This window comes from Condylura cristata, unplaced genomic scaffold, assembly GCF_000260355.1.
Source record: "Condylura cristata isolate star-nosed mole 26May11 unplaced genomic scaffold, ConCri1.0 scaffold00001, whole genome shotgun sequence".
Taxonomy (NCBI): Eukaryota; Metazoa; Chordata; class Mammalia; order Eulipotyphla; family Talpidae; genus Condylura; species Condylura cristata.
In genome coordinates, this window is record NW_004567102.1 from 67995008 (window position 1) to 68021799 (window position 26792).

The following is a 26792-nucleotide window of genomic DNA, read 5'->3' on the forward strand; positions in this document are numbered from 1 at the left end:
GCGGCGGCAGCGGGAACTGCAAACCCCGAGAGGCGTCTGTAGGTCCTTCAGTGGAGGCGACCCCACAGAAGCCACAACTAAAGAAGAAAACTTTGAAAGCGGGGTTTTAAGCCAGGACAGCCTGGAGTTGGCCCTATTCTGGACCTCTCATGGATGCAGCAGGCTGGGGCTACAACACTCCATCCGGAACTGCTCCGGGAAGGCAGGAAGAGAAGTAGGCTACTAGTGCTTGTGAACCGACCATCTTCTCCCACAGGCAGCTGCGCCAAGCCGCCAGCGGCCCTCCATCGCTCCATCATTCCCAACCTTTGTAGAGTCGCCCTTCCTCCGGTATGAAAAGGTATCCCGGCATGGTTCAATCTGCCCATTCAAGATTCTTCCTCATCTCACTAAGGCATAGCCATTCACCCATACCCTCATGTCCAAAGTGAGGAATCATCTGAAATTCCTTTCTTCACCTCAGCAAGTCTTGTTGGTCTCACTTCCAAACACACTCATTTCTGTCCATCTCCATCATCACCTCCAAGGTCTGAAGCATCGATATCTCTCCAAGCTTCCGATGATTTACTGTAACTCTGCTAATAATCCTTCTCCTCCCCTCAGGAGAACTTCCTGAAATGTAAATAAAAACTTGACATTCCCCACCAAAAGCTGTCTCTTCACTTCCCCAAACCCTCCTGTTAAGGAGGTGCCACCTGTGGGTGGGCCATGGACCCATCTCTGACCTGTCAAGCCCAGTGCTGAGTACTGCACTCCCCTCAAAACAGCTGCCTCATTCTCCACTTTCCTCTCTTAGGTCTGCACTCCCACCTCTGTGAAAAGGCCTCATTTAAATTAGGGTCACATATCAAAATAATCCCAGTCAGTTATTCTTTCCTATCAATGTTTTGTCCTTCACAGTATCTCTGTAAATAATTACATTTTCTGGTGTTTTATTGTTTGTCCCTTCCCTTGGGACATAAGTTCCCTATCAAGCAGAAATTGTTTTTTACTCTCCATATAGCTAAGGTTTTGTTTGCTTTGTTCACAGCCCATCCCTAGCACCTGGTCCATCTGTTCAGAGAAACTTTCAAAAAATAGTCTTCAATTAATAAATAGATAAAAAGCATTTATTGTTTTTAAAAACAATTTACTTATTTTTGCATACAAGAGCTCGGGTATAGACCAGAGGTGTGGGAAGGGGAGTTAGTGAAAGGATCCACCAGAGACAGAGTGGGGAGCAGAACAGGTGGCTTGACTGAAATACACTGCTGAGGGGAGCAGCAGAGAGACAAGAGAGGTCTGCTGCGCCATGTGGGTCAGCTCCCTGGCCAGAAATAACTTCATAGTTCTGAGACTTGATGCCTTGTGCCACCAGGAAGGCCCTCTAATCTATGTTTTTGGTTTTTTTTTTAAGTAAATATGGCTACTTCCCCATGAAAATGTATCAGGAGAGTTGTACCACAGAGATTCACTCATTTCCAAAAACACAATGAGTTTTACATGCAGTCACAGGACCACTTCACTAAGTAGAGCAAGCATTTCTGTCAGCTCTCTTGTTCTGGGAATGGGATACACCTACTAGGAGTATGTTAATTTTTTTTAATGATATAAATGAGACAGACATTAAAAGAAATAATGTCGTATCAACATTATTTTTAAAGTCAGATCATAATTTCAAAGTGTATTACAAATATGGAAGTCTTAACAAATGTTATTCTGTACCTTTCATAGAAATCAAATTTCTAGAAGAGATGAAGACGAGGGAATGACAGAGGAATTTGGCATGGTAGGCAGGGATTTTTGCCTTTTAAACAAAAGCAAAAATCTCAGGGCACCTAGAAATTACATCTATTAAAAACGGATTTCATAGTAATCGTTCTATATAGCTTTAGTTTATATACTTTTAAATATATCAAATCAATTCATTTCTTTCCCAAATAATAAAAAGAATACATTCACAGAGTCAGTGTTCTTAGAATAAAATAAAATTAAATACAGGAAACAGGAGACCTGGAGTCATTTACATCGTTGAAGGTAAGTTTGGTCACTTAAAAACACAAGCTTTCATTGATTGTCAACTGTTCTCCTCCTTAATGTTTCCAGTATGGCTGGTTCAGCAGCTAGCTCTTCAGCACAGTAGTTAACTACAGCTGAACACAGGATAATCCAAAAATATGTTACCATTTTCCAGAGGCTGATACGGAGTCCATGGAGTGCCAGGCATAAGATAAGAAAACCCTTCCAACTTTGATGTTCAAGGCCAGAGACCTCCATCCAACCCTGCATCAATCCAGGATTTGGAAGACTTGATTTAATCAGGCAGGAGTGCAGCTCGATCTTCCTCTGTGCTGAGACTATTTTGAAGTTTAGAATTACATCAAGGGAAATAAAATAATTTTAGTATCTGTCAACTTAAAACAACTTAGTACCTTTATTACCACCCAACTATTAAATGCATTAAATGCATTGCTTTAAACTTCAGTGATGAGATTCAGAGGGCCTGAAAATGTGACCAGAGGAATGGATATATAGCATTTCTTTTCTACTCCTAAAGTCTGGTTTTGAAAGGAGAAAAGAGAAGCTCAAAGGTTGACCATACCTTTGTCTTTTTCTTGAGTGCTCAAACAGATAAAACAAGGCCATTGATAATCCCTGTAACACAATTAATCCATTAGTGTTAATGCTCCCAGTCATATTTCTTCACAAACACAAGGCAAATGAAAATAAAAATCTGATTACTCACACTTACTAAAGCCCACAGACCTTGGATAGCAGCTGCCCATTCAAAACCTATTTTCTCATAGAGAAATCCACCCAGCACTGGACCTACAAAAGCGCTGACAATGAAAAGAAGAAAGAATATGGAAGAGTTAAAAGGAGTTACTTTCTAAAGACTACATTGTCTTTCAGTCACAGGTATTCACTAAACTGAAAAATGATGACCTTTAACATTTCTCAACAATTCTAAAAATTACAACTGTTTCTTTCTGCAAAGTTGGTACCTTGCATGGAAATACAGGAAAGATGACATGTGTTCAAAAGAATATTTTTATTATATCAACATAAATTATAAGCTATAATAATAATTTTATTATTTTCCCTACACTATAAGTATTTGTATTTAACATAATTTAACTCAGAATGTACAGAGTTATATTTATTGGTATCTACATTGTCAGTGTACAGTTACCCTCTGGTTTAGCATAAAGTAAAAAAATAAACAACGAAATGTTTAAAACTGAGATATGTTCCTATTAAAGGAACTTAAAAATACCAGTTAAAGGGCCCTCCATGGTGGTGCAATGGGTAAAGTGCAGCACTACGAAGCTCTTGCAACCACTACAGCACGAGTTCTATCTCCAGCCCCGGATATGACCCACATGGCGCTGCAGACCTCTCCTGACCCGCCCGCTGCTCCCCTCAGCAGTGTATCTGCTCAATTGGCCCATTCTGCCTCTGGTGAATCCTCTCACCCCTGCACCTCTGACCTGTACTCCAGTTCTGTATACATAAATAAATACATCTTTAAAGACAAAAAAATACCAGTTAAAACGACCATGCGTTTGAGATCATTTGACAAGGTATTAAAACAGCTGGTCTAACCACCAGTTATGGTGTCAGAATTCTAGCACTGCCCTAAATGAATTCTATGCCTTTGGACAAGTCATCTGACCCCTCATGTCTCTCTTTCTTCATCTGTAAATGTGGATCATACTTTCTATCTTGCAGAGGTGAAAGAAATTCAAAGGCTACTCACCCAACAGACCACATTGCACCAAAGAGACCTGACACCAGTCCCAATGTACTCAGTCCTTCCTCAAACCCATTTTCACTGCCAAGAGAGACAAGTGTTTACTTAATATTAAAAGGAACAGCTGCTTGGAAGAGAAGTGCATGACAGATAAAACAGACCAAGGGTAACTGGGACAAAATCGACTGCAAGAGCACTCCATTGCTAAGCTAAAAAGCTAATGTAATTGAAAGGAATTTTTCCAGCATGTTTACTCCATAGGTTACTTTATTGCATATATAACATACAACAGAAAAGTACCCATACAAATATGTGATTAACTAAGAAAGTCTGAAAATGAGATTAACATGTTAAGATGGACAGCTATCAGAAAATGTAGGAGCAATGCTTTATTTCTATGAGATCAGTGACAAAGTCTGCCTGCTCAAGTTCACCTTATGTTCTTTATCACCAAACATACTGGTGAGAGGATGAACTTTTATGAAATTCATCCATGAGAGAGGAGCAATTACTGAGGCCTTTCCATTGTACTTTGACTTTCTAAAAGTCTATCTGTGCCCAGATATAAACCAAGCCAAGGTTCCATCTTTATTCCACTTTACCTCTACTGAGTATCTCCATAAATGATCATTCATTTTATTTATTGTATAGCTACTAATGCCACAATATTACAAGATATGAAATCATCAATATTTAATACTGTAAAGAGATATCCATTATCCTACAAACTGAGAAATTCATAATGCGCTGTGATGCCCAAGGTTGGTAAGTTTACAGGTCTGTAAGCAACAGAGTAACTTACTATGCACAGCTGAGCACCTCTGGGAAAGTTGGGATGATGCTCATTCCAGCAGAGATACCATTTATGACTAATATCAGGATCAGCATCCAGAGCTGACTGCAGAAGTGGGTGGGATGTAAAAAACAAAAATCCATTAGCATTTTAAAGGAGACAAAGCTTCAGGTGAAAGAGGGCATGTAGAACCCCAGAGAAGTTCATTTCTCAGATGACGTGCTGCTTCTCATTCCTGTCTGATCCAATTTCATTCAGTGATCACACCACTTAGCTCCTTACATTCTGGAGGAGGAAAACAGTGAATTCATCCTGGTATTTTAATTTCTTATTCCATGCCTTGAGTCAACCTGCCTTCTTATCACCATACAAAATCCGCCCCAAACTGGTTAAAATAGCAATGCAAATGATTCCCCTTCAATGGTTTGCTTTGAAATTCCATTGACTAGAAAATGATGTCAGCTACTGAACATCCACCACCCCATTTAATCCCTGCAGCACTCTGCCATGTCAGTACTATCATTAGCTCCTATTTGTAGATAAGAAAGTTGAGGCTCTTGTAAGTGAAGTGATTTGTCCAAGTTCACATATTTATTGACAGCCAGGCAAACACAGGATCCAAATCCAAATCTGAAGGACTCTGAAATCCTTTGTCTTTCCATACCATGCTTTATTCCAGAGTACCTGAAAAGGTCTAAGAAGCTCACTTCATTTTAGCAAATAAATTATAGCTTACAAACTTTAATGAGCAGCTACTACATGCTAAGGATGATCAAGAAACAAAGAAGATTTGGTCCCTGCCTCAAGGAACAAGTGGAAAATATCAAAACATTCTAAGAACTATCAACAAAAGGTAGATAACAAAAAATGTTATTTTTAGTACCAACGATCTAGTGTGCAGTTGAAACATGACAGTTGAATAAGCATTTTTCTCACTGCATGAAGAAGATTTTATGTATTCTTATTTTCTTGTACCATGTTAGCCTCTAGTAAGGTAAAATAACAATTCAGTAGAGTCCTAAAACATGGTAGTTACAGTACTCTTGAAGAGCATGGGTTCAAACTGTGAGGGTTCACCGACATGGGATTTCTGTCAATAGCATGACCTTGTGATTTTCTTAGTAACACTTTTTTCTCTAGTTTATTGTAAAAATGCAAGCTTTAATACATGTAGCATACAAAATATCTGTTGTTTGTTTATAACATTGGCAGGGTTTCCATTCAACAACAAGTTATTGGAAGTTATCTTCTGGGGGGAATCAAAAGTTACATAAGGGGTTGGTGTGACTAACCAACATTGTTCAAGGGCCATCTGTAGTAAAATAATAAGGTTCAAGTGTTAAGCCATACCAGTATGACATCAAAAAATTTTGAAGTAATTCCTAATGCTATTCAGCAAAAAATACAAAAAAAGAACAAAATTACCTTTTAATGTGCAGGACTGGGGCTGGTCCTAAAAGCATGTAGCACCCTGCAGTGATTAAGCTTCCAAAAACCAGAAACCATTTCCTTAGATGCTGGTAAAGAAAGTTAAAAAAATCTCTTAGAGATAAAGAGCCTCCATAGTAGAGGGATATAAAAAATTATTAAAGACACAAGTCATGACATTTAAAAATCAAAATATACGAAAGGAAGTGCAACATCACACTGAAAGAATATAGGTAGCTGACAGGCTCAAAAGCAAGGACTCTGTACCCCAAGAAAGAGCGCGTGATTGGATATTTGCATGTGGTGAACTAGTTTAAATATAGCAATTTAAAAAGCACTCACCACAAAGAAACACATACTAGTCACAATACTAGGAAAAGTCATACTCTTAAAGAGTACCCACTAAAATTATCCTTTATAAACTAGTTGAGTACAGGCCAAAAAGTATAAGACAATATCTATTCAGTTAAACAAGACTCTTAATATCAAACTTTAAACACCATATAAGGCATTTGCTGCTAATCAACCAGAGTACTAAATAATACTCTTTTACTGAGGTCTGATAACTCTATAGGCAAATCAAATAAAGAAGGGAAATGCAAGAAGTATGTACTGAAGAGACAGAAGTGTGAGATCTGGCGAACAGTCATCCGTGTTGCGTGGTTTAGATCTCTACAATTAAAGGACCAGGATTTTCTGTCCCGATGTCTCAGGGATAATCAGGCTTATTTCCGTGGTACTCCTTTCGCACTCCATTCAACGCACTCTTGTCCGAATTATTGGAGTCAACCATTGTTTAGTGTCAAGGGAACTTTTTCCTTTAGAAAGTCTAATCCAATCGTTTTTCAACAGCTTTATCACATGACTTCCCTTTCTAGATGAAGTAATTAAAAGTAAATCTGCTCAAGGACAGGGCAGGTTGGAAGGCACTGGGCTTCACACTTGAACTTTTTGATAGTTGAATATATTAGAATGTAATATATTAGAACTTAAATGTCCTCACCAACTCTCCCCTTCCCCCCAAAATAAGATACATATTTGAAGGATGGATATGTAAATTACCTAGATGAAAGGGTCCTGCCACAAAGTATATCACACTAAATTGCCAAGATGTGTACTTTAAAATACCTTAAAATGGTGTTCATTCTATGTCAATAAAGCTGATTTTTTTTTTTTTAAATGACTATGTCAAGAGCTCTAGAGTTCTGGAGGTACAGCTGAAAATCTCACAGGTCTAAACACATAAAAACAATACTTAAATATAAATTAAAGTGTACATACTGGCCTTTTATCACTTAGTAGACCAAATAATGGTGAAAAAACCATGTAAAACAGAGCCAGCCCCAGGTACACGAGGCCCACATATCCAGCTGGTAAATGAAACTGCAAAAGAAATTCCGCATTAAGGTTGTCAGGTTCAATGTTTTTTAAGTAGATCTCTAGCTTTTCTGTCTTCCAGTTTTTTCAGCTCCTTTTATCTACCATAAATAACCTTCAACATCCTTCCAAATGGGTTTCATTTTATCTTTGGGGTGGAGTCAGCAGTCCTAGATATTTTGCTCTGTAGTATCAGACATTAAATACATTTATGCTTCCTTGAATCACAGCATTTTTACAGGTACATCAGTCTTGCAAACTTGACAATGCACACAAATTATCTGGAGATGTTGTTTAAAAAGGTTCTTGGGCCTCAACCCTAGAATTTCTGATTTAAAAATTCTAGAATAGGGCCTAAGAATTTGCAAGGTTCCTGGTGAGTTGACTGTCCACAGATTGATGTGATTAATGTGAAAACACTGACAATACTATCTATTCTGTCCATCACAAAAGGGCATCATACCTAACAAAAGAACTAGATTCATGTGTGAACTTATACACCCATACATATACAATGTCATAAATCAATGTAACCATGATAAACATATCTTTAAAATATAAAAATTTTAAAAATTAGATTCATGACATTTTAAAACAGTATGCTCCCATATAACTCTAAAGATACTGTCACTAGTACTAACATAACAAATGCTTTTTCTTAGTTATCTGAATTGTTCTCATTTGTCTTAACTTCCTTAATTAATTTTCTGGCTTAAGTTGGGAGATTTATTTATGAGTCAGGGTAGGTTGTTTTTGGTTTTTTTTTTTAAGATTTATTTTTATTTATTTATGCATACAAGAACTCGTGTGGGTGGTAAGAGGATTCATCAGAGGACAGAGTAGGGGGCAAAACAGGCGGATTCACTGAAATACATGGCTGAAGGGAGCAGCAGGTGGAATAGGAGAGGTCTGCTGTGCCAGGTGGAATATTTCCCTGGCAGGGAATGGACCTCATGTGACAGTGGCTGGTGACAGCTTGGTTACTATTTGTTTTCTATTGTTCTGGCACTGCTTTTTTAATCATAGTGCTGCAAATAAATTCAATAAAGGTTATACCTAGTGGATTTCCACCTTTATATACACATATTAATTTTCTAGCATAATTAACTATAAAACCTGATGATACACTTTATTACATTATTAAAAAATTTTCAATATACTAAACAAATTTCTATGGCATTAAACATTTAAAATGTACTTATTTTTCAGTACTAAAAAAACAAAGACTCTCAGGTCCTTTTTTCATTCCAGACTAATATAATCCAGCATTATGATATGCAATAGGACCTTTCTGGTGGTATATGGTTAAGTCTCAGCACTAGGAAGCTATTGCTAATCACTGCAGCCTGAGTACACTCCCCTGCCAGGGAGGTGACCCACAGGGCACAGAAGAATCTTGATTCACCCATTGTTCCCCTCAGCAGTGTAGTTCAGTCAATCTGCCTGTTCTGCTCCCCACTCTGTCTCTGGTGAATCCTCTCACCCCTGCACCTCTGGCCTATACACCAGTTCTTCTATATATAAATAAATAAAACTTTAAAAAAAATTATGCAATACCCAAAAGGTAACTGGGCCTTAGGGAAGAAGTTTAATGTCAACCTCATATTAAATGAGCCACTGGGTACCCCCTAATGCCTCGGTGGAATTCAAACTAATACAGGAATTCTCTAGTTAAGCAGACCTATGATGAACTGAGCAAGGACGTGGTAAAGAGGCCAATATTTAGTCACACGGTGAACGTTCTCTTCCATTTACACTGAATCAGACCCCTGCTTACAAGGATTTACACTGAATCAGACCTCTGCTTACAAGGTTGTTACAGACGGAAGACACTGGTTCCCATAGAGTGATTTTTCCCATTCTGCCTACTTCTCTCACCCATGCAGGGGACTCTGCACAAAAGAAACATGTCTACCTGCTACAATGTACAGTGCTCCATCCACAGGCTAATTACCTTCTCCAAAACAAAGAGAGACAGCGTAGGATCCAGGAAGCCCAAACACGAGCTGAGTGAGATGATGACGAAGGCTATCAGGCCAACCTTGGGTAAAGTGATAAGTTTCCAGAATGAGTGTTCATTGGGATCAGACACTTTAGAGGGGATAATTGAAAAGAAAAATCAGGGTAATTAAAGTCACTTAGTTTTATTTTTTAACCTATAGTAAAATTGTCATAGCTATCGTTACTGGCAATCAAAATAAGTACACTTCTCAGTTTGCCTAAAATAGTATATTATCTAAATTTGCACACAGTGTTCAAATCTAGAAGCACATTCTCAAATTCAAAAAGTCAGTTGGAATCACAGTATGAGAAGAAGGGGCCTAAGGTATGACCTAGAAGCAAGGAAGACCTTCCCAGGTAGAACAGGAAGGTGTGGCATTTCATGTAGTGCATGGAAAAGCCAGAGGCCTAATCAAGGAACAATATTTGTGTACTAAGGAGAAGTCTGACTTAATCAAAGGACACAAGGCAATGCTTTCTCTGCCAGCAATGGAAATACTGCACTGAAAGGCATTCCAAGAGTAATAATATACCAGTTATATTATGTCTAAAGGACAAACTTCAGATGATCTGACAAAAGAGGAGAGAGAAACCCAGGACTGTTATTCCAGGAATGGTATAGTCCAGGATTCAGAAGTGAGAAAAAAATTACTCCATCTTTGAGAAAAGGCAAGAAGAACAGGAAAGTTGGATGGAGATTGCACAGGGACACCTGTGGCATGGAAATGCCCACACTGCAGAAGAATGCAGCAAAAGGACAATATAGGACTTAACGCAAGCTGAAAAGTTAGAGAAATCACTTGGAATTTCAAGAAAGGAGTGAGAATCAGATCTGAGATTCGAAGAGAACTTTCTGTTCTCAAGGAGAATGGAGACAGGGGCGCAGCCTTGAGTGGTTGCAGTGTCCTGGTTGGGGCCAGACAAGGAAGCCCTCTGAATGCCAGGAACAGCACGTGTCTGTCCTCATTTCTCCAACAGCACCCTCAATGGTTTATCACTCAAATTCTTTTTTTTTAAGATTTACTTTTATTTATTTATGCATACAAGAATTGGGGTGTAGGGCAGAGGTGTGGGTGTAAGAGGAGCAAAGTATAAAAACCATAGAGTGGTTCCACAATTTTAAGCATTACATTTAGACTTCATCACAATGTGAGTGGTAAACTTAGAATATGGCCTTAAATTTTAAGTTATTGGGCCATCCCTGGTGGTTCAAGGGGTTAAAGTGAAGCACTATGAAACTATCCATGGACACTGCAGCATGAGTTTGGTCCCCAGCCAGGATGTGACCCACATGGCCGACAGATCTCTCCTGACCTGCTCGCTGCTCCCCACAGCAGTGTATTTCAGTCTGACTGTTCTGCTCCCTACTCTTGTCTCTGGTGCATCCTTTCACCCCCTGAACCTCTAGCCTGTTCCCCAGTTCTTGTATGCATAAATATCTTTAAAAAAAAAAAAGTTTTCAGTTATCAACAAAATACTCAACCATGACTCAAACCTGAGCAAAAGCCAGGAAGTTCAACTTCAAAAGCAGCATGCAGTAGAATTAAAGGATACCACCACCAAGTGGCTGAGTGTGGTAGTAGCAATGGGAGGCCTAACTGGATTTTGAATAGCGTGTGAAAACGTTCATCAGTCACCTTTGAAATATAAATCATAAAAGATCAAATGTAATTGGGTACATTTATTGTGCACAAAAAGGCATTATGGGATTATAGTATAAAGCCAACTATTACAGCAAAATGTTCCCCTTCTCTAAATGCAAAGTAGGAAAAGGGGTTATCACAATACTATAGATAAGAATGTTCACGAAGGGCCTCCCTGGTGGCACAGGGTTAAAGTCTCAGTGCTATCAAGCTATCACTGCCACTGCTGCATGAGTTCAGTCTCCAGCCAGGGAACTGACCCACATGGCACAGAAGACCTCACCTGTCTTGCCCACTGCTCCCCTCAGTAGTGTACTTCAGAAGATCTGACTGTTCTGCTCCCCATTCTGTGGTGAACCCTCTCATCACCCTCACCTCTGTCCTACATCCCAGCTTTTATATGCATAAACTGATAAAAATAAATCTTTTAAAAAAATATTCATGAAAAGAAACATGATGAAATTAATGAAACTGTTGAAGAAGTTCACAGTGGTATCACCTGGGGTGGTATCTGCTTCAGAGTCACCATCAGGAGCTGTTCTAAGCTACTCATCGCTGTTCTCTGATAAGATACATTCTTTGCAGAGGAATGGAAGTCTGTGGCTGACAGTGTCTGCCACAAGAAACTACTGTTGGTGATGGGGGAAGTCAGACACCCTCAGGTGTAAGGGGTCAGGAAAAAAACTCCTGAGCACTACAGCACCACTTACTCATCCCTTAGTACTATGACATTCAGGAAAATTTCCCAGAAAAGGTAAAACAAATTATGTTTTGAAGTATGAGTAGGGTTAGGTTAAGTGGGAGGAAGATATTCTAGATCTGGCTTCTCTGCTAGAATCTAACAAGGTCCTAATGGTCTTTAGGATAAAGCTCATGTTTCTGCCATGTGCATCACCTCCGGGGCCAGGGATCGAACTTACACTGAAGCATCTGGCCAGCTTTGCAGTGCTGCGCTCCAACACTACCAGGGAGGGCCCTGGATTTTCTTTTTAAGATTTACTTATTTATGCATACAAGAACTGGGCTACAGGCCAGAGATGAGGGAGTGTGAGGATTCACCAGAGACAGAGAGGGGAGCAGAACAGTCAATGTATTGAAATACACTGCTGAGGGGAGCGGCAGGCTAGGCACCATGTGGGTCACCTCTGGCCGGGGATGAACTCGAGCTGCAGTGGCTACAGACAGCTCCACAGTGCTTTGCTTTAACCTGTTTTGCCACCAGGGAGAGTTCTAAATTTAGGGATTTTCAGTAAGTGGATTGCCAAGTCCATACTATGTTTAGAAACATTTCTTTAGAGCAGGACAAAAGATGAGTGTAAAGGACGAGGGAGAGGAAGGGACTCAATGTTAAAGCCATACTGTCTGCTGGGCCAGAGGAGTAAAGACATGGGGTAGAATGCAGAGAATATAAAATTCTGCCCATAATAAATAACATAAACAAAAATTTCTACTTTTCAATAATTTCTTCCATGGTTGGTAAGATCTGTGATACACATGAATTCAAATAAATTGGTTGCCTGCAGAGACATTTCTAGAGAGAATCAGTCCTTTCAGGGTACTAAGAAAAATTTTATTGCCATATATAAAAAAAAAAAAAGTGAGTCTATGTTAAACTGGTCCTCCAGTTAGGGACAAAAATTCCAAGGTCTTAAAATGAGTGATAAATGTAGCCTTACCATAATTAGGTAAAATATACATATTGAGTGGCACCATCAGCAGAACTATGCATCCCAGAAAAATAAAAGGGACCTCGTAGCCAAAGGACTGATACAAGAAGCCACCCAAAGGAGGCCCTAGTACTAGGCCCAGGCCCGAGAAAATTTCAAGACTTCCCTAAAAATAGGAAAACAAAAGAACTGTTAGTATCATTTGCTTTAAAAGGATTAAAAAAAACTTTAAAAGATAATATCTGAAAAACATTCTTAATACTTCACAACTTACACACACAAAAATGTACCAAAATTGTAAACACATATATTAAAAGCATAAGAGTAGCAGAAAGTAAAAAGTAGGAGGTGCTTTTATTATTTTCAACTCTAATGGTGTGTTTGATTTTCTAAGTATGCCATAAAAACTCACTTCATATATAGTTATAAAATGATCTCCAAGGGGACCCCCCTGGGTTACTATCATCCCTGCAGTCTGAATGTGATCCCTGACCTGGAGTTTACTCACACATGGCACAGACCTCTCCTGACTCACCTGCAACTCCTCTTAGCAGCGTATTTCAAAAATCCACCTCTCTACTCCCTACTCTGTCTCTGGTAAGCCTCTAATCCCCTGCACCTCTGGTCTACACCTAGTCTGTCTATGCAAAAAATAGATAAATAAATATTAAAAAAAAAAGATCTCCAAGGCGATTTCACTTTCAGTGTCATCAGCAAAGCTCTAAACATTGTACAGACTGGGCTATTAATAGTGTAAAGAACGTGAAGGAAGAGAGAATCATGCTTTCTCTGAGAGAGTGTGTGTGTGTGTCCATACACACGTGTGTGCTGTACACAACACATGGAATCACTCTGCAAGAAACCTATAAAATCTGAAGTCTTCCAGAAGACTGATGTTGAACTGGGTGACAACAGGTGTGTTTGTAAAGTCAAGAGAAAAATAATTTATAGAGTACACTCACAAAAACTCATTTTATATATTTACTATCTTCTGTATTTCCTTTTGTAACTTTTGAAATTTTTAACCTGTTTTTGTTGTTGTTGTTAGTCCGAGTTAAATAGAACAGTGCTGTGGGAAAAGTTCACTATAAGAGAAACTACAAACTTTAGAGGCCTCCCTGGTGGCAGCCACTGCAGCATGAGTTCGATCCCAGGCCAGAATGCTAATTGTAGCATGAGTTTGATCCCTGGCTAACCCACATGGCACAGTGGACCTCTCCTGTCTTGCGCACTGCTCCCTGCGGCAGTGTATTTATGTGGATCTGCCTGTTCTGCACCCCACTCTGTCTCTGGTGAATCCTCTCTCACTACCTATACCTCTGGCCGATACCCCAGTTCCTGTATGCATACATAAAGATAAATCTTTAAAAAAGAGAGAAATTACAAACTTTTAATCAATTTAGTTTTTAGGGGTTTTAAGCAAAGACTGACTTGCAACCTTGTATCTTTGGACTTTACACAGTGCATAAAGTTGTCCATTAGGAACTTTCAACATTTCACAGCAAATACACAAATTCCACATTAATCACCATAAGGCCTGTCAGATCAACTGCCCTGTTAAGTGTGTTAGTTTGGGCTGCATTTTTAAAAAAGATTTATTTTATTTACTTATGCATATAAGAGCTGAGTTGTAGGCCAGAGGTAGGGGGTGGTAGGAAGGTAAGAGGATTCACCAAAGTGGGGAACAGAACAGGCAGATCTACTGAAATACACTGCTGAGGGGAGCAGTGGGCAAGACAGGAGAGGTCTGCTGTGCCACATGGGTCAGGTCCCTGGCTGGGGATCGAACTCACACTGCAGTAGCTGCCCACAGCTTTCTAGTGCTGAGACTTAGCCCCTTGCTCCATCAGGGAGGCCCTGGATTCCCTTTTATCTAGAACTTGATAGGGCAACACTTGTCTCCACTGCTGGTCAGAAAATCAAATAAACCTGTTCCATCACCTTTAAGGAACAGGAATTCCCTGAGCAGCACTTTCCACAGAATACCAATTTTTTGAGAGTTAACAAGAGTTGTTTGAAAAACATGATTCCACCATCAAAACTGAGTCATGCAACATTACATAAAGTATCATTACTATAGGATTTCCAGAGCCTTAAAACACTAGTGTATAATGGACACCTTTAACTGGGAGGACAGCGAATACACACTCCAAATATGTTTAGCCACAAAATTTGTTTTACAGATGATCTCAGTGGACTAATACTCTTCTGAACCCTTTTTGAGAAAGGGACCATAAATACCTATCACAGTGGTCAAAACAGCCAAAAGTATGTGGAATCCAAAATGAGCCTCGGTTGCTCACTCTCTTCTCATTGCAATAAACATATACATATGCAGAAACATACTTTAAGGTAGAAAGAATTATTTACATAATGAACAATTCATTGCTGGTCAAAACTTTCAACTATGGTATACTCATTTGGATAAATGAAAAATCATGGTATTATGCTGATTAGACCTGAGATCTATCGAATAACCATAGACTCTGAAGGTGGCATTTGGTGAGAAAGCACATCACTGGGCCTTCGAGGACTCATGCATTAGTGACAGGAAAGCATGCTGGGATTGGAGAGGCAGCCAGGAGCTGGGACAAGGATGGGTATGCTATGATACCAGGTATCCAGACATCCAGGTGATATATGAGAATGTCTGTTACAACCAAAATATCTGGATTTTGGTATAAAATTTGGGGGCACTCTTCAGACAGCACAGAAGCATGGTAGGGCTTCCAGACAATCTCAAAGATCTCATGCAGGAATCTGGGAAAAGCAAAGGAAGGACTCTAGTATAATTATCACTGTGGATAATTCTACTTTCAGGCAGAGGAGTGCTTCAGGCAAATCTGCAGTAAATACAGAAAATACTATGAAGCAGATTTTACAAATGGCAAAAGTACTGTATAGTCTGACTAATTTACCTATCCAACTCTATTCAGAGTTTGACTCTAATCCCAAGAAGCGGACCTAAGTTAAGATCAATGGTAATTTAGTCACAGCTTTGCTGCTAGAAGTAGAAACTAGGATTAAAGAAGATGCATTTTTTTGTTGAGAATAAAAAAAGGGCAGGGATAGGACTCTCCCTGGTGGCACAACGGGTTAAAGCACCGCATTATGAAGCTCTCCGAAGCCACTGCAGCACAAGTTAGATCCTCAGCCAGGGAGCTGACCCACATGGCATGGCAGACCTCTTCTGATCCATCCACTGCTCAGTGTACTTTGCCAATCTGCCTGTTCTACTCCCCACTGTCTCTGGTGAATCCTCTCACCCACCACATCTTCGGCCTATACCCCAGTTCTGTAAGCATAAATAAATAAATCTTTTGAAAAAAATAAAAAGAAAGGACAGGGATAAAAGAATGAACCCCAGGTCAGAAAAGTATGTCAGTTTAGACTGAAAGGAAAATGGGGCGAAAGTATAAAATACATACCAATACGGTGGCCACGTTATTTGGAAACGCCTTCGCGAGGATAGAAAAAGACGCAGTTATTGCTGCAGAAAAGCTTATTGCATCTGCTATTCTCACTACAAAACACATAGCAACAAACATTGGTCCATCTGGAACTTGGTCCAATATGCTGAAATAAAATAAGAAAATTTCAAATGCTAAGTTATTGGTGTTCTACCTTGATAAATGTACCCAGTGACGAGAAGTATCAAACCCACCATGTTTAGGGTAAATTTCTTAGAAAGTGAATGTTTTAAAGAGTTGCTTGTTGTATTTTTATTCAGGAGAAAATTGCTTTTTTGCAATAATTTGGGTCATAATGACAATTATGTTGCCCTTTTCTGCTGACATAATCAATCCCCAGGGAAATCTTTTGAAATATGTGGGACTGACAAAAACCTATATAATTCCTGGCTCCACCCATACCCCCTGCTCCCATAAAGGGGCTGAAATTAAAAAAAAAAAAAAAAAGCTGGCCTCCCCCTGGTAGCATAGTGGGTTAAGGCACAGCAGACCTCTCCTGTTTTACCCACTGCTCCAGTCAGCAGTGTACTTTGACAATTTGCCTACTCTGCTCCTCACTCTGTCTCTGGTGAATCCTCTCACCACCTCTGGCCTGTACCCCAGTTCTGTATGCGTAAATAAATAAATCCTTAAAAAAAAAAAACTATGTAAGCATTTCAAGATTAAAAAAAAAAAGCAGAAAACACTTCACTAATTAAAAAAAATGCTACCTGAATTGATAGGACAATTTTCTGTGCTTCCTTCATTATATTATTACCTTCTTATTCCTCTATATTCCCCAAGAACTTGGGCAAGCTCTTCCATTCTGTTTGTCACTATGGGCTGAATTAAGGACTTTACATGTAAGAACCTTTATAGCTACTTGGCCTCTAGAACTTATTTTTCCTTTGGAAATATTTTGAAATACACTGGAGAGAACCATTCTAAAATCATGGTGAAAGAGACACGGGACTCAGACCTGGCCCACCAGAGCTTTCTCACCTCCACTCTACAGCAACCTTCATGCAGGGATGGGCCATCAAGGACCAGGCCAGGGGGCTTCATGCTGGGACTCTACTAGAAGCTATTGGCAGAGGGCATTCTTTTCCTATGGCAGTTGCTGGGGGCTTTTGTGCCATGACAAGAGCTTGTACAAGAACAAAGTACAGGGGAAGCCAAGCCAGGAACTTGAGAAAGACTTCTGATGACACTGCTTTAATGTAACCTGACCTGTAAGATCTGTAACCTGAATCTTTAGGTAAGAAGTTGACTTTTTTGCTTAAACCAAAATATTTTTACGACTAAGAAAACTGAGTTCTGGACCCTCCCTGGTGGCGCAGCAGGTTAAAGCACAGCACTAAGAAGCTTAAGCCATTTCTGCATAAGTTTGATCCCCGCCTGCTCTGGAGGAGATCCACATGGCTCGGCAGACCTCTCCTGACCTGCCTGCTGCTCCCCTCAGCAGTATACTTTGTCCATCTGCCTGTTCTGCTCCCCACTCTGTCTCTGGTGAATCCTCTCATCCTCCGCATCTCTGGCCTGTACCCCAGTTCTGTATGAATAAATATAGGTAAATCTTTTCAAAAAAAAAAAAAACTGAGTTAAATTTGTCTCACTCATGGACACTGCTGTCCTAACAAATAGATTCTGTTACCAGCTTAATTGTGATCTCCTAGCAGACTCTTTTCTTAAGATCATTATCATTTGCCCCGTTTGTACATGGTCCCAACACCCTTTGCCATTAGTCTCATACCCGAAACTCAACAATCAATAATACTGATTGATTTAAAGAATATATTAATGTTTTAACCTGAAGATAGATTATGTCATCTGTCCAAGCTCCCAAACATATCTGAACATCACTTACCCAAAGAGAATTGTAACTCCTCCTGAGAGAAACATTCCTGCTACAAACATAAATTTTGCTCCAATATGTACAAGCTATAATAAATGTCAAAGAAAAGTGGTAAATTGATGACTGCTACAAGTCTACATTGACATAAACAAATCCACTATATCAGAAAATATAAGATCTGGAGAATATATGACCAGTTTATGAAATACCATAATTCTTTAGTGACTGATATGATATAATTAGTGTATAAACATGGAAGAAATTATCAATCAACCTTAAGAATAAAATTGTCAAGAGTGGTACAATTCATAAAATATAATGGTGGCTATCTCTGTTATCAATGAAAATTCTAGATTAATAAATTAGGATAGCAAATTAGCCAATTTTTCTAAATTAAAATGTACATATGAGCTTCAATACTTACATATTTTCCAAATACCAAAGATGATAGTAAGTCAAACAAGGCATAACAGCCAAAGATCATGCCAATAACTGTGTTGCTGGCTCCTTTTTTTATAGCCTTTAAAGAAACAAAAAAGGAAAAGTTTGAAAGGTAAATTAGCGTCACTTTGGGAAAATGGAGCTATTAGATTATAGTATCATCTTCTGTTAACCTTCATTTACACAGCAATTTTGAAGGTATTATTTAAAGTAAACAGGGTGATCAAGGAATCTAATATATGACAGGAAAATTATTCACCACCATGCCTATGAAGAATAGTTAACTTACTGCATGAAGGTAGAAGAACAAAGCTAGGGGCATCACATTTCCTTATTTTAAAATTATTTCTAAGTATACATTAATTAAAACAGTCTGGAACCGGCATAAAGACAGACATCTGTGCCAATGAAACACACGCGACCCATCCATCTTCCACAAGGTGCCAAGGACGACAGGAGGAAAGTACAGTCGCTTCACAAGTAGTTTAACCTATAGTGCTGGGATGCTGGCCATGCCCAAGCAGGCCCTTCCCTACAACATTCACAAAAATCACCTGAAAAATGACATGTCCGACCTGAAAAAGGCTTAACCGTAGTGCTTGACACTATTCAACTCCTCAAAGGCACACTGGGAAACCTCTTGACATTAACCTTGGCAATGCCTTCTCGGATAGACACTACAGCACAGCCAACAAAACCAAAAATAGATAAGCAGGATAAACGAGAAAGGTTCTTCAGAGCAAAGGAAACAAATCACGGAACAGAAAGGCAGCTGCAGAGTGAAACAAACTATTTGCAGGCCATCTATGAGATAAAGGGTTAGTGTTCTATATATCTAAACTCCCATAACTCAACAGTGAAAAAACAAAGAACCTGAGTCAAAAGTGGGGCTTGAAAAGACAATCTCCAAAGACATAGAAATGGCTACCAGGTGTATGAAAAGGTGTTCAACAGCATTAATCAAGAGGGGCACAGAGATGAAAATCATAATTAGGCATCATCTTATAACCCATTAGGATGCTCATTATTGGGAGAAAAAAAGGAACAAGTGTTGGTGAGAATGTGGAGAAATGAGAAACCGTGTAAGTGGTGGAGACAGCTTAAATCAGAAAACAGTACAAAGATTCCTTAAAACATTAAAAATAGAACTACCATATTATCCAGAAGTCCCATTTCTGAAGATACACACACACAAAAAAAACTGGCAACAGGGTCTCCAAGGAACACCTGCACCCCTATGTTCACTGGAGCATTATTCACAAAGTCGATACAGAATCAATCCAAAAATTCACTGAAAGATGAATGGATATGTAACAGGTACAGGTTTAATGGACTCCGCCCCTACACCAGATGCTGGAACTCCAAATCCCAAGAAGAAGCAGAAGCATGCCGGGACGTGAGGGCGGAGCTGAGCAGCCAGGTTAGGATAAAACAGGACATGTGGGCTCTGGGGGGGACCTGGTGGTTCGCAGCTGATCGTTTTGGCGCTCAATCGGTTTTCAGCGTGCCGGTGGAGTCCACGTCAGCAGAACTGGTAGGACATCCTAGTTAACCTGTGTTTCTCTCCCTCTTTCTCTGGGTTATTCCTTTACCTTTCTCCTTATAAATAAATCCATTATTTAACCTTTTGAGTGTGTCCATAATACGATTGAATCGTAAGCGCACGGGTGAAGACCCACAGACAGGCAACCCAATTCACACTGGGGTGCCTTGTAACAGATAAACAAAATGTGGGGTATACACAATAGAATATTATTTAGCCTTAAAAAAAATCGTGTCGTTTGCAACAAGGTGAATAAACTTTGAGGAACTTATGCTAAGTGAAATAAAACAATTACAAAAGGATATAGTTTCACTTACATAAATTATCTAAAATAGTCAAACTCAAAGAAGCAAAAGACCGGAATGATGGTTTTTAGAGGCTTTAGGGAGTGGTAGAGGGAAATGATTGTGCATTGGGTTTAAAGTTCCTGTTTAAAAAAGGTGAGCTTATATGATATTATAATGCCCACCCCAACATACACAGAGAAAACCCCAAGGGACTTTTTGAAGGGACTGTATAGGTTTAGCTACCTTGATTATTGTGATCAGTCGACGCACATGTCCAAATTCATCAAGGTATATATGTCAAATGTGTGCAATTTTTGCACATAAATTATACCTCAATAAATACCTCCCCTTACCCCCTGATTCCCCACAAGTATTTGCTTTCATGGGCAAAAATCAGAATTAGAGTGCATAAACAAAAACAAGTGAAAAAAAGCTTTGGCCGAGCAAAATTGTGCTTTACTTCACCCATGGAACTGAGCAAACAGCTGATCTTGGCACACTTCCTATTTGTATCTAGGAATAAAAGAAAATACACATGTTGGCTCCTGCCTCCCTAATTCTTGGCACATATCCCCTAAACCCTGGTAATAGCCTAAGTGCTAAGGGTACTTTTGTTCTAACATTTCTGCATTCTTATTTGGAGCACGTATCTCGTAAATCCTTTGGAATTTCCAGGGTTATAAGAGTGTCTTTTGTTCTAATGAGGTGACTCCTGAGGAGATCTTGGTTGGGTGCTGGTCACAAAGAGCAAGCCATGGTGAGGAGCCTGGAAGTCACAGCTTTACCACCTATTCCCCAGAGAGTGCTGGAAGGGAGTTAATGATCGATTGTGCCTCTGGTTGGTGAATATATAGAGAAGCTGGGAGAGAAGGGTGCCCAGGCAGGGCAGAGAAGCTCCCACACGTACCTTGCCCTGAGTATCTCTTCTATCTGTATGTGCCTCTATACGTTCTCATATCCTTTTTATATAAAAATAATATACATTAAATTAGTGTTTCTCTAAGTTCTGTGCATCACTCTAACAGGTAATGAAGCCAAGTTCAGGAGGCCAAGGGAGCCAGAAGGCTAAGCCGGAGATCTACTGCTCTCAGATGGCATCTGAAGTGGGCGGAAGTTGAGAGGGTCTGAGCCCTGACTCTGCAGGGTCTTTGTTCTATCTGGCTAGTGTCAGCACTGAACTGAATTATAAGACACTGAGCTGTTGTCAGTGAGAACCACCTGGTGTGGGGGAGAAGACACATTACTATATCAGAGTGTGAACGTGGCAGCGGTGGGAGAGTCTAGGAGAGACACATAGGAGAAGCGAGTTTTTCCCTTGTTTACAAGATTGAACCCCCTTTAAATAAAAATACTGTGTCGGTCAAAAAATTCAAAAATAGTAAGTTCCTTAATCTATCACATGAGTCATACCAATCCTCACTTAGCCTGGTTCTCTATTCCTGATATTCATACCAGTCACCTGACAAAAGAAAACAAAACTTTCTTTTCTGGTTACAACAACATGGATGAAAGATGTCCCCAAGCACAATATTCTACATTCTCATGAAATAGTGTATCACCCAACAGTGACACCTACTTAAATGCTCTATCAGGGTTCCTAAATTTGCTGTAGATGACAGAGCATTTATTCCAACTTTACTTCTTATGAATTTCAAATGCTACTATTAGTTTTGATGTACAACTGAAATCACATATAAAAATTGAAAGTTTAAGGGTTTCCCTGGTAGCGCAAGGGGTTAAATCGTAGCACTACAAAGTTCTCTGAAGCCACAGCAGCACCAGTTCCATCCTGAGCCAGGGAGCTGACCCACAGCTGACCTCTCCTGTCCCACCTGCCACTCCCCACAGCAGTGTGCTTCGGTGCATCTGCCTGTTCTGCTCCCTGTTCCGTCTCTGGTGAATTCTCTCCCCCTCTCCCACATGTACCTCTGGCCTGTACCGCAGTTCTTATTCATAAATAAATAAATCGCTTTAAAAAAAAAAAAGGTTTGAAAAACTTCTTAAACCCTGGATATATGGAAGCTCCTTAAAGCAGGTTCTAGTTATAGCCATTTAAAGAATTAAAATATGAGTTTAATATCTTTAAGGTAGAGTTGGCAACTTGGCACCCTATGAAGTGCCAAGCCTACACTACGATTCTGTGCCCTCAGTCAGTCAGTGATCACTTACGGAGCACCTAGGAGCCAGCAATGAATAATGATAGCCACAAGAGTCATTTCAAATTTATACTTTGCCCAAGCTTTAGCTTTTTGCCTATATCTTTACTCTTATACAGCAAAGCATACAGCACACACTCCTACAAAAAATAATCTCTGATATCCATAATTCTATTTACCTTTCCTCCCCAACTACAATTTCAAGATAAAATACACTCTTGCTTCCATGTAAAGTTACATTATCATCTAGTTCTTGTCTTTTTCACTCCCCCCCCCCCATCACTGTATTTGCTTAAAGAACCTCTACAATTCTTGTAGCAGAAAACTATCGGAGGTCAGGTAGATGATTCTGATGTTCTCAGCTAAACTTTGTGATGGTTTCCCCTTAGTGTGGAAGACTTCTCTAAGTTCCTGGTGGGTGGAAGCGAGTGGTGAGGATAAACCTACAGAACTGCATTAATTTAGGTGGGATTTATACCCATAATTCCATGGAATTCAATATTAGCTTCTGCCCTCCATTATTAATAAGCACATGAGAAAATAGTGTAGTGATCTCATTATAAAAGGCAAGTTTCCTGGCATCCTAACAAAAAGTTATATTGTATGGAGGCTGAAACATGAAGTCTACATTCCCACTACAGCGTTACAAGGTTGCACTCCATATGGGCCTCAGAATGTGACCTCATTTGGAGACACAACCTTTGCAGGAGTAGGCAGTTAAAATGAGGTTTGTGGGTGGTGTTTAATCTGACACGAAGTATATTTTCATAAAAAGGGAAACTGGATACAGAAATGCCATAGAGAAAACATGAAGTGAGAGGCACAGGGTAAGTCAGCCATGGAGAAGCCAAAGGGAGCGGCTCATATGGAACAGCTCTTCCCTTACAGCTCTCAGAGGAGCAGTCCTGAGTCGCACTGATCCAGGACTCCTGTCCTCCAGAAAGTTGAGGCTAGAAATTGCTGTTTTGTTTTTTTTTTAAAAGATTTATTTATTTGTGCATACAAGAAATGGGATGTGCGTCAGACGTGTGTGTTGGAGGATTGGGGGGGGTAAGAGGATTCACCAGAGACAGAATGGGGAGCAGAACAGGCAGATCTACTGAGATACACTGCTCAGGGGAGCAGTGGGCAGGTCAGGAGAGGTCTGCTATACCGCTGCTAGCCCCTTTTTATAGCTGAGGGCACAAACTTGTAAAACTTACATGGTCACTTTAGCCACAATATGTTCCCAACTTCCACCAGAAAGCAGATAGTGACTTAGAATGTCTAGAACACATATCCTGGCAATAGCTACATAGGGACTCCTGCTTCACATTAGGAAATTCGAGAACAACTATTCAAAGTTATCCTCTTGACAAAGATGGAAGGTGACCAGAAGGATGAGTAGGAACAGAAATCTTGCACGAGAATTTAAGAAGAAACTCCTGATTTTCTTTTGCCTAATAATAGTTCTGGCTAGTAAGAAGGGTGACAGAACATTCAAGAAGAAGGGTGAGCTTTCAAGTGTATTTAACAGACTATAATAAAAAATGAGGAAAGACAATTCTTCATACCTGCACTTTTTAAAGTTAGAGTGCTCTCACCCCGTGTCCAATATAACAAGAATATACACCAAGCCTAGCTTCCCCTGTCTACTTCATGAAAAAACAAACAAACAAACAAACAAACAAAAAAACAAAAAAAAACTAACATTAGTTGCACTCTGAGCCAGCTGAGCCAGGAAATGCTCTTCAACTGGTCAATCCACTTACACCAGTTCTTCTTTGTCTTAACTCCATAGGAGGCTCCCAGCCATCATTATTTTCTCCAAAACCCAAATCTGATCTGTCTTGCTTTAACACCTCTAGTGACCTCTCACTGACTAAATCTTTGGCATGCAGAGAAGGACCCTTGCATTCTAGATCTGACCTGCCTGCTCAGATACTCTGCCTCCTATTGATCATCCAGGCCCAAGTCATAACATGTTGTCTGCTGGGAGGCCAACAACATGTTACAGGCTTCCCCCACTATTCAAAAATATCACCACCATTCCCATGTGGTATGATTAGGTAGGTTACTCTGGGGATCAGGGTACACGGCTAATATAAGTTTATGTGAAAAATTGTTTGAATGTTCATAGACAAAAAATAGCCTACCAAATCATACCAAGTAGGAACATTGTACTTTGGAATAATCACAGAAACCTTTATTGACTAAGCTAATCTCTCAACACACCTAGAAAATGCCCTTGCCACTTTTTCACCTTAGGAGTTACCAATTCTCAAGATCCACCTAGACTTACCCTGTGAAATTGGTTCAGTACCACCTTCTCTCTCGCTTGCCCCTGACCGACTCCTTGTGCTAGGGTCTCACAACATTCTGATACTCTGCATTGTTGTTTCATTCTCAAAGGATATAAAGAGAGGATTTTTTTTTCTGATCTTTTCCTCTGCCCTAATTTATCCAATGGCTCCCATACTCTGCAGGGGGGAAGTTAAATTCCTGCCCCAGTTAAGTGAATAGGACTGACATGAGCAAGTCACTTCTGTTTCTTCATTTGCAACATGAAAAGGGTCTCCTCTCTCCTCTTCTGTTCATGGAGCTGAGGAGATCAGATGGGATACATGTGTGAGAAAGAACAATGTAAACTAAAAAGCACTGTTTGGGTACAGAGGTGTACTGTTCCTTTAGCACAGAAAACATTTTTATCTTCTTTGTAGAACATGAAATAAAAAACTGGAAGGCAGTGAGAGGCCAGGAAGCTGGACTGAGTCTGGCAAAGGCCCAGATATAAAAGAACATATTGTCTCCTCTGGTGTAAGGCAGTCCAGTTCCTTTTATACTGTACCCCCTGCCCCCAGGTTTCAGGAGGACCTTTATTTTCTTTATTTTCTCCAAAACCCATTATTATCTATAGACCCAGAATACCAAGTAAAATGCAATGATTAGAGAGAATTAGCCAATACTAATCAGAATTCATTCTTTGCTCAAACATGGCCACTAAATTTTATAAGAAACTTAAGCCTGAAAACAGAACTTAGTGGATTATGTCTTCCTACTTCCAAAATATTAATAATGCAAAACAGATTCAGTCTTAATCTTTTGCAGTAACCTTCAAATTTTAGTCATTCACTGAGTCATTTTTTTCGTTTGCAGAAACCAAATAAAAATTAATCAAAATGTACAATAAATTAAGGTAACCCTTAAAGGTCAATTATATTTATGGGAATTAGCTCCCAAGATGTTCTTTCTGACTGGATTTTTTTTTTCCTGTTATCCAGCAAAAGTCATCTGTTGGCTGAAGTTCAATCCATATTCTTTTCTATATGCAGATTTTTACATTTTGGAAAATAAAATAATTCAAAAGACATTAACAAAAATAGAATTCATAAGGATAGAAAAATGTCTCACCTCCTTGGGGAAAAAAGGTCCAAGAATAGAGTAGCACAGCATAGAACCTAAATTAATGGACGCTGCAGATATGAGCACAAAAAGCTGCTCTCTGGTTAGTCCACGGGATGTTCCCCCTGGGCTTTCTGGTGGGTCATCACCTTGAATACAAACATTGCAGTTACAGCCAAGTATTTGGGAAGAGGGTAAGAAAATAAATGTCAGCTCTACACACAGACAACGCGCTTTGCTGAGTCAGGGCTATTCTGAATACAGGATGAATGAAGGTAGCACAAGCCTGATACAGTAACTGCAATTTTGAAAATATATCACTTTCGATTACATAATAGTCCCTGTTTCAATCAATTCAACAACTTACAAACTGGTCTTATCTGTTTGCCTTCACCATAAGGTTTATTTCCTTGACCTTTAATGAATGCCTTTAAGTAGGATAGATCCACAGGGTGATCTCTCAGAAGTATAATTTCTCAAGTTACTAACTTTGTATGTCATAAGACCTGGATAATGTTATAAGCACATCATGTTGTCTGTTTATAAAAGATTGTAGGGCACTACAGTGTATGCAGAAAAAACAACGATTCTCACAAACTTAATAAATTAATGTTAACTAAATATTTAAAATGGTTTGTTCTTAGAAAGCCATCTCCTACTATCTAATAATAAAAAAACATTCCTACACGAATTACTGGTCTTTTGCATAAATTTTGATGTACACTTATTCCTAGATCTAACTTCTCGTTTTATCTTTTAGACCCCAGGTTAAGTACTCAATTTCAAAATCGCACAAATCGATTTGCCATTTTAAAATGGTTTTAAGGAAAAGAAAAGTAAATTTGATTTGCTCTATTTTATCCTTCGCAGTACAGAAAAAAAAAACAAACTGGGCAACCTGGTGGATACTAGAGACCTTCGCAAAGGGAGAGAAAGTTAAAAGGGGGAAAGAGCAGCGGGTAATGGGAATGTAAACCTTTCCGTCCGTCTGCCAAGCCGGTTTGAATGCAGCCTAAACACCCAGCACTTAACCGCAGA

At 39.5% G+C, this 26792-nt stretch overlaps 1 protein-coding gene across 1 annotated transcript in view; it reads right to left on the bottom strand.

Moving 5' to 3' along the window:
* Positions 1 to 1373: 1373 nt before the first annotated feature.
* The window catches only part of SLC18B1 (solute carrier family 18, subfamily B, member 1), a 36867-nt gene continuing 11448 nt past the window's right edge, over positions 1374 to 26792 (bottom strand). Inside the window, exons 3-15 of the mRNA XM_012734791.1 lie at positions 25764 to 25903; positions 18371 to 18466; positions 17959 to 18032; positions 16071 to 16218; positions 12652 to 12808; positions 9286 to 9422; positions 7236 to 7337; positions 5952 to 6043; positions 4536 to 4631; positions 3740 to 3814; positions 2726 to 2819; positions 2582 to 2634; positions 1374 to 2336 (exon numbers count right to left, since the gene is read on the bottom strand). Of these exons, the coding sequence (XP_012590245.1) occupies positions 2294 to 2336; positions 2582 to 2634; positions 2726 to 2819; positions 3740 to 3814; positions 4536 to 4631; positions 5952 to 6043; positions 7236 to 7337; positions 9286 to 9422; positions 12652 to 12808; positions 16071 to 16218; positions 17959 to 18032; positions 18371 to 18466; positions 25764 to 25903 (1307 nt within the window). The 3' untranslated portion in view covers positions 1374 to 2293. The remainder of the gene's footprint in view (positions 2337 to 2581; positions 2635 to 2725; positions 2820 to 3739; positions 3815 to 4535; positions 4632 to 5951; positions 6044 to 7235; positions 7338 to 9285; positions 9423 to 12651; positions 12809 to 16070; positions 16219 to 17958; positions 18033 to 18370; positions 18467 to 25763; positions 25904 to 26792) is intronic.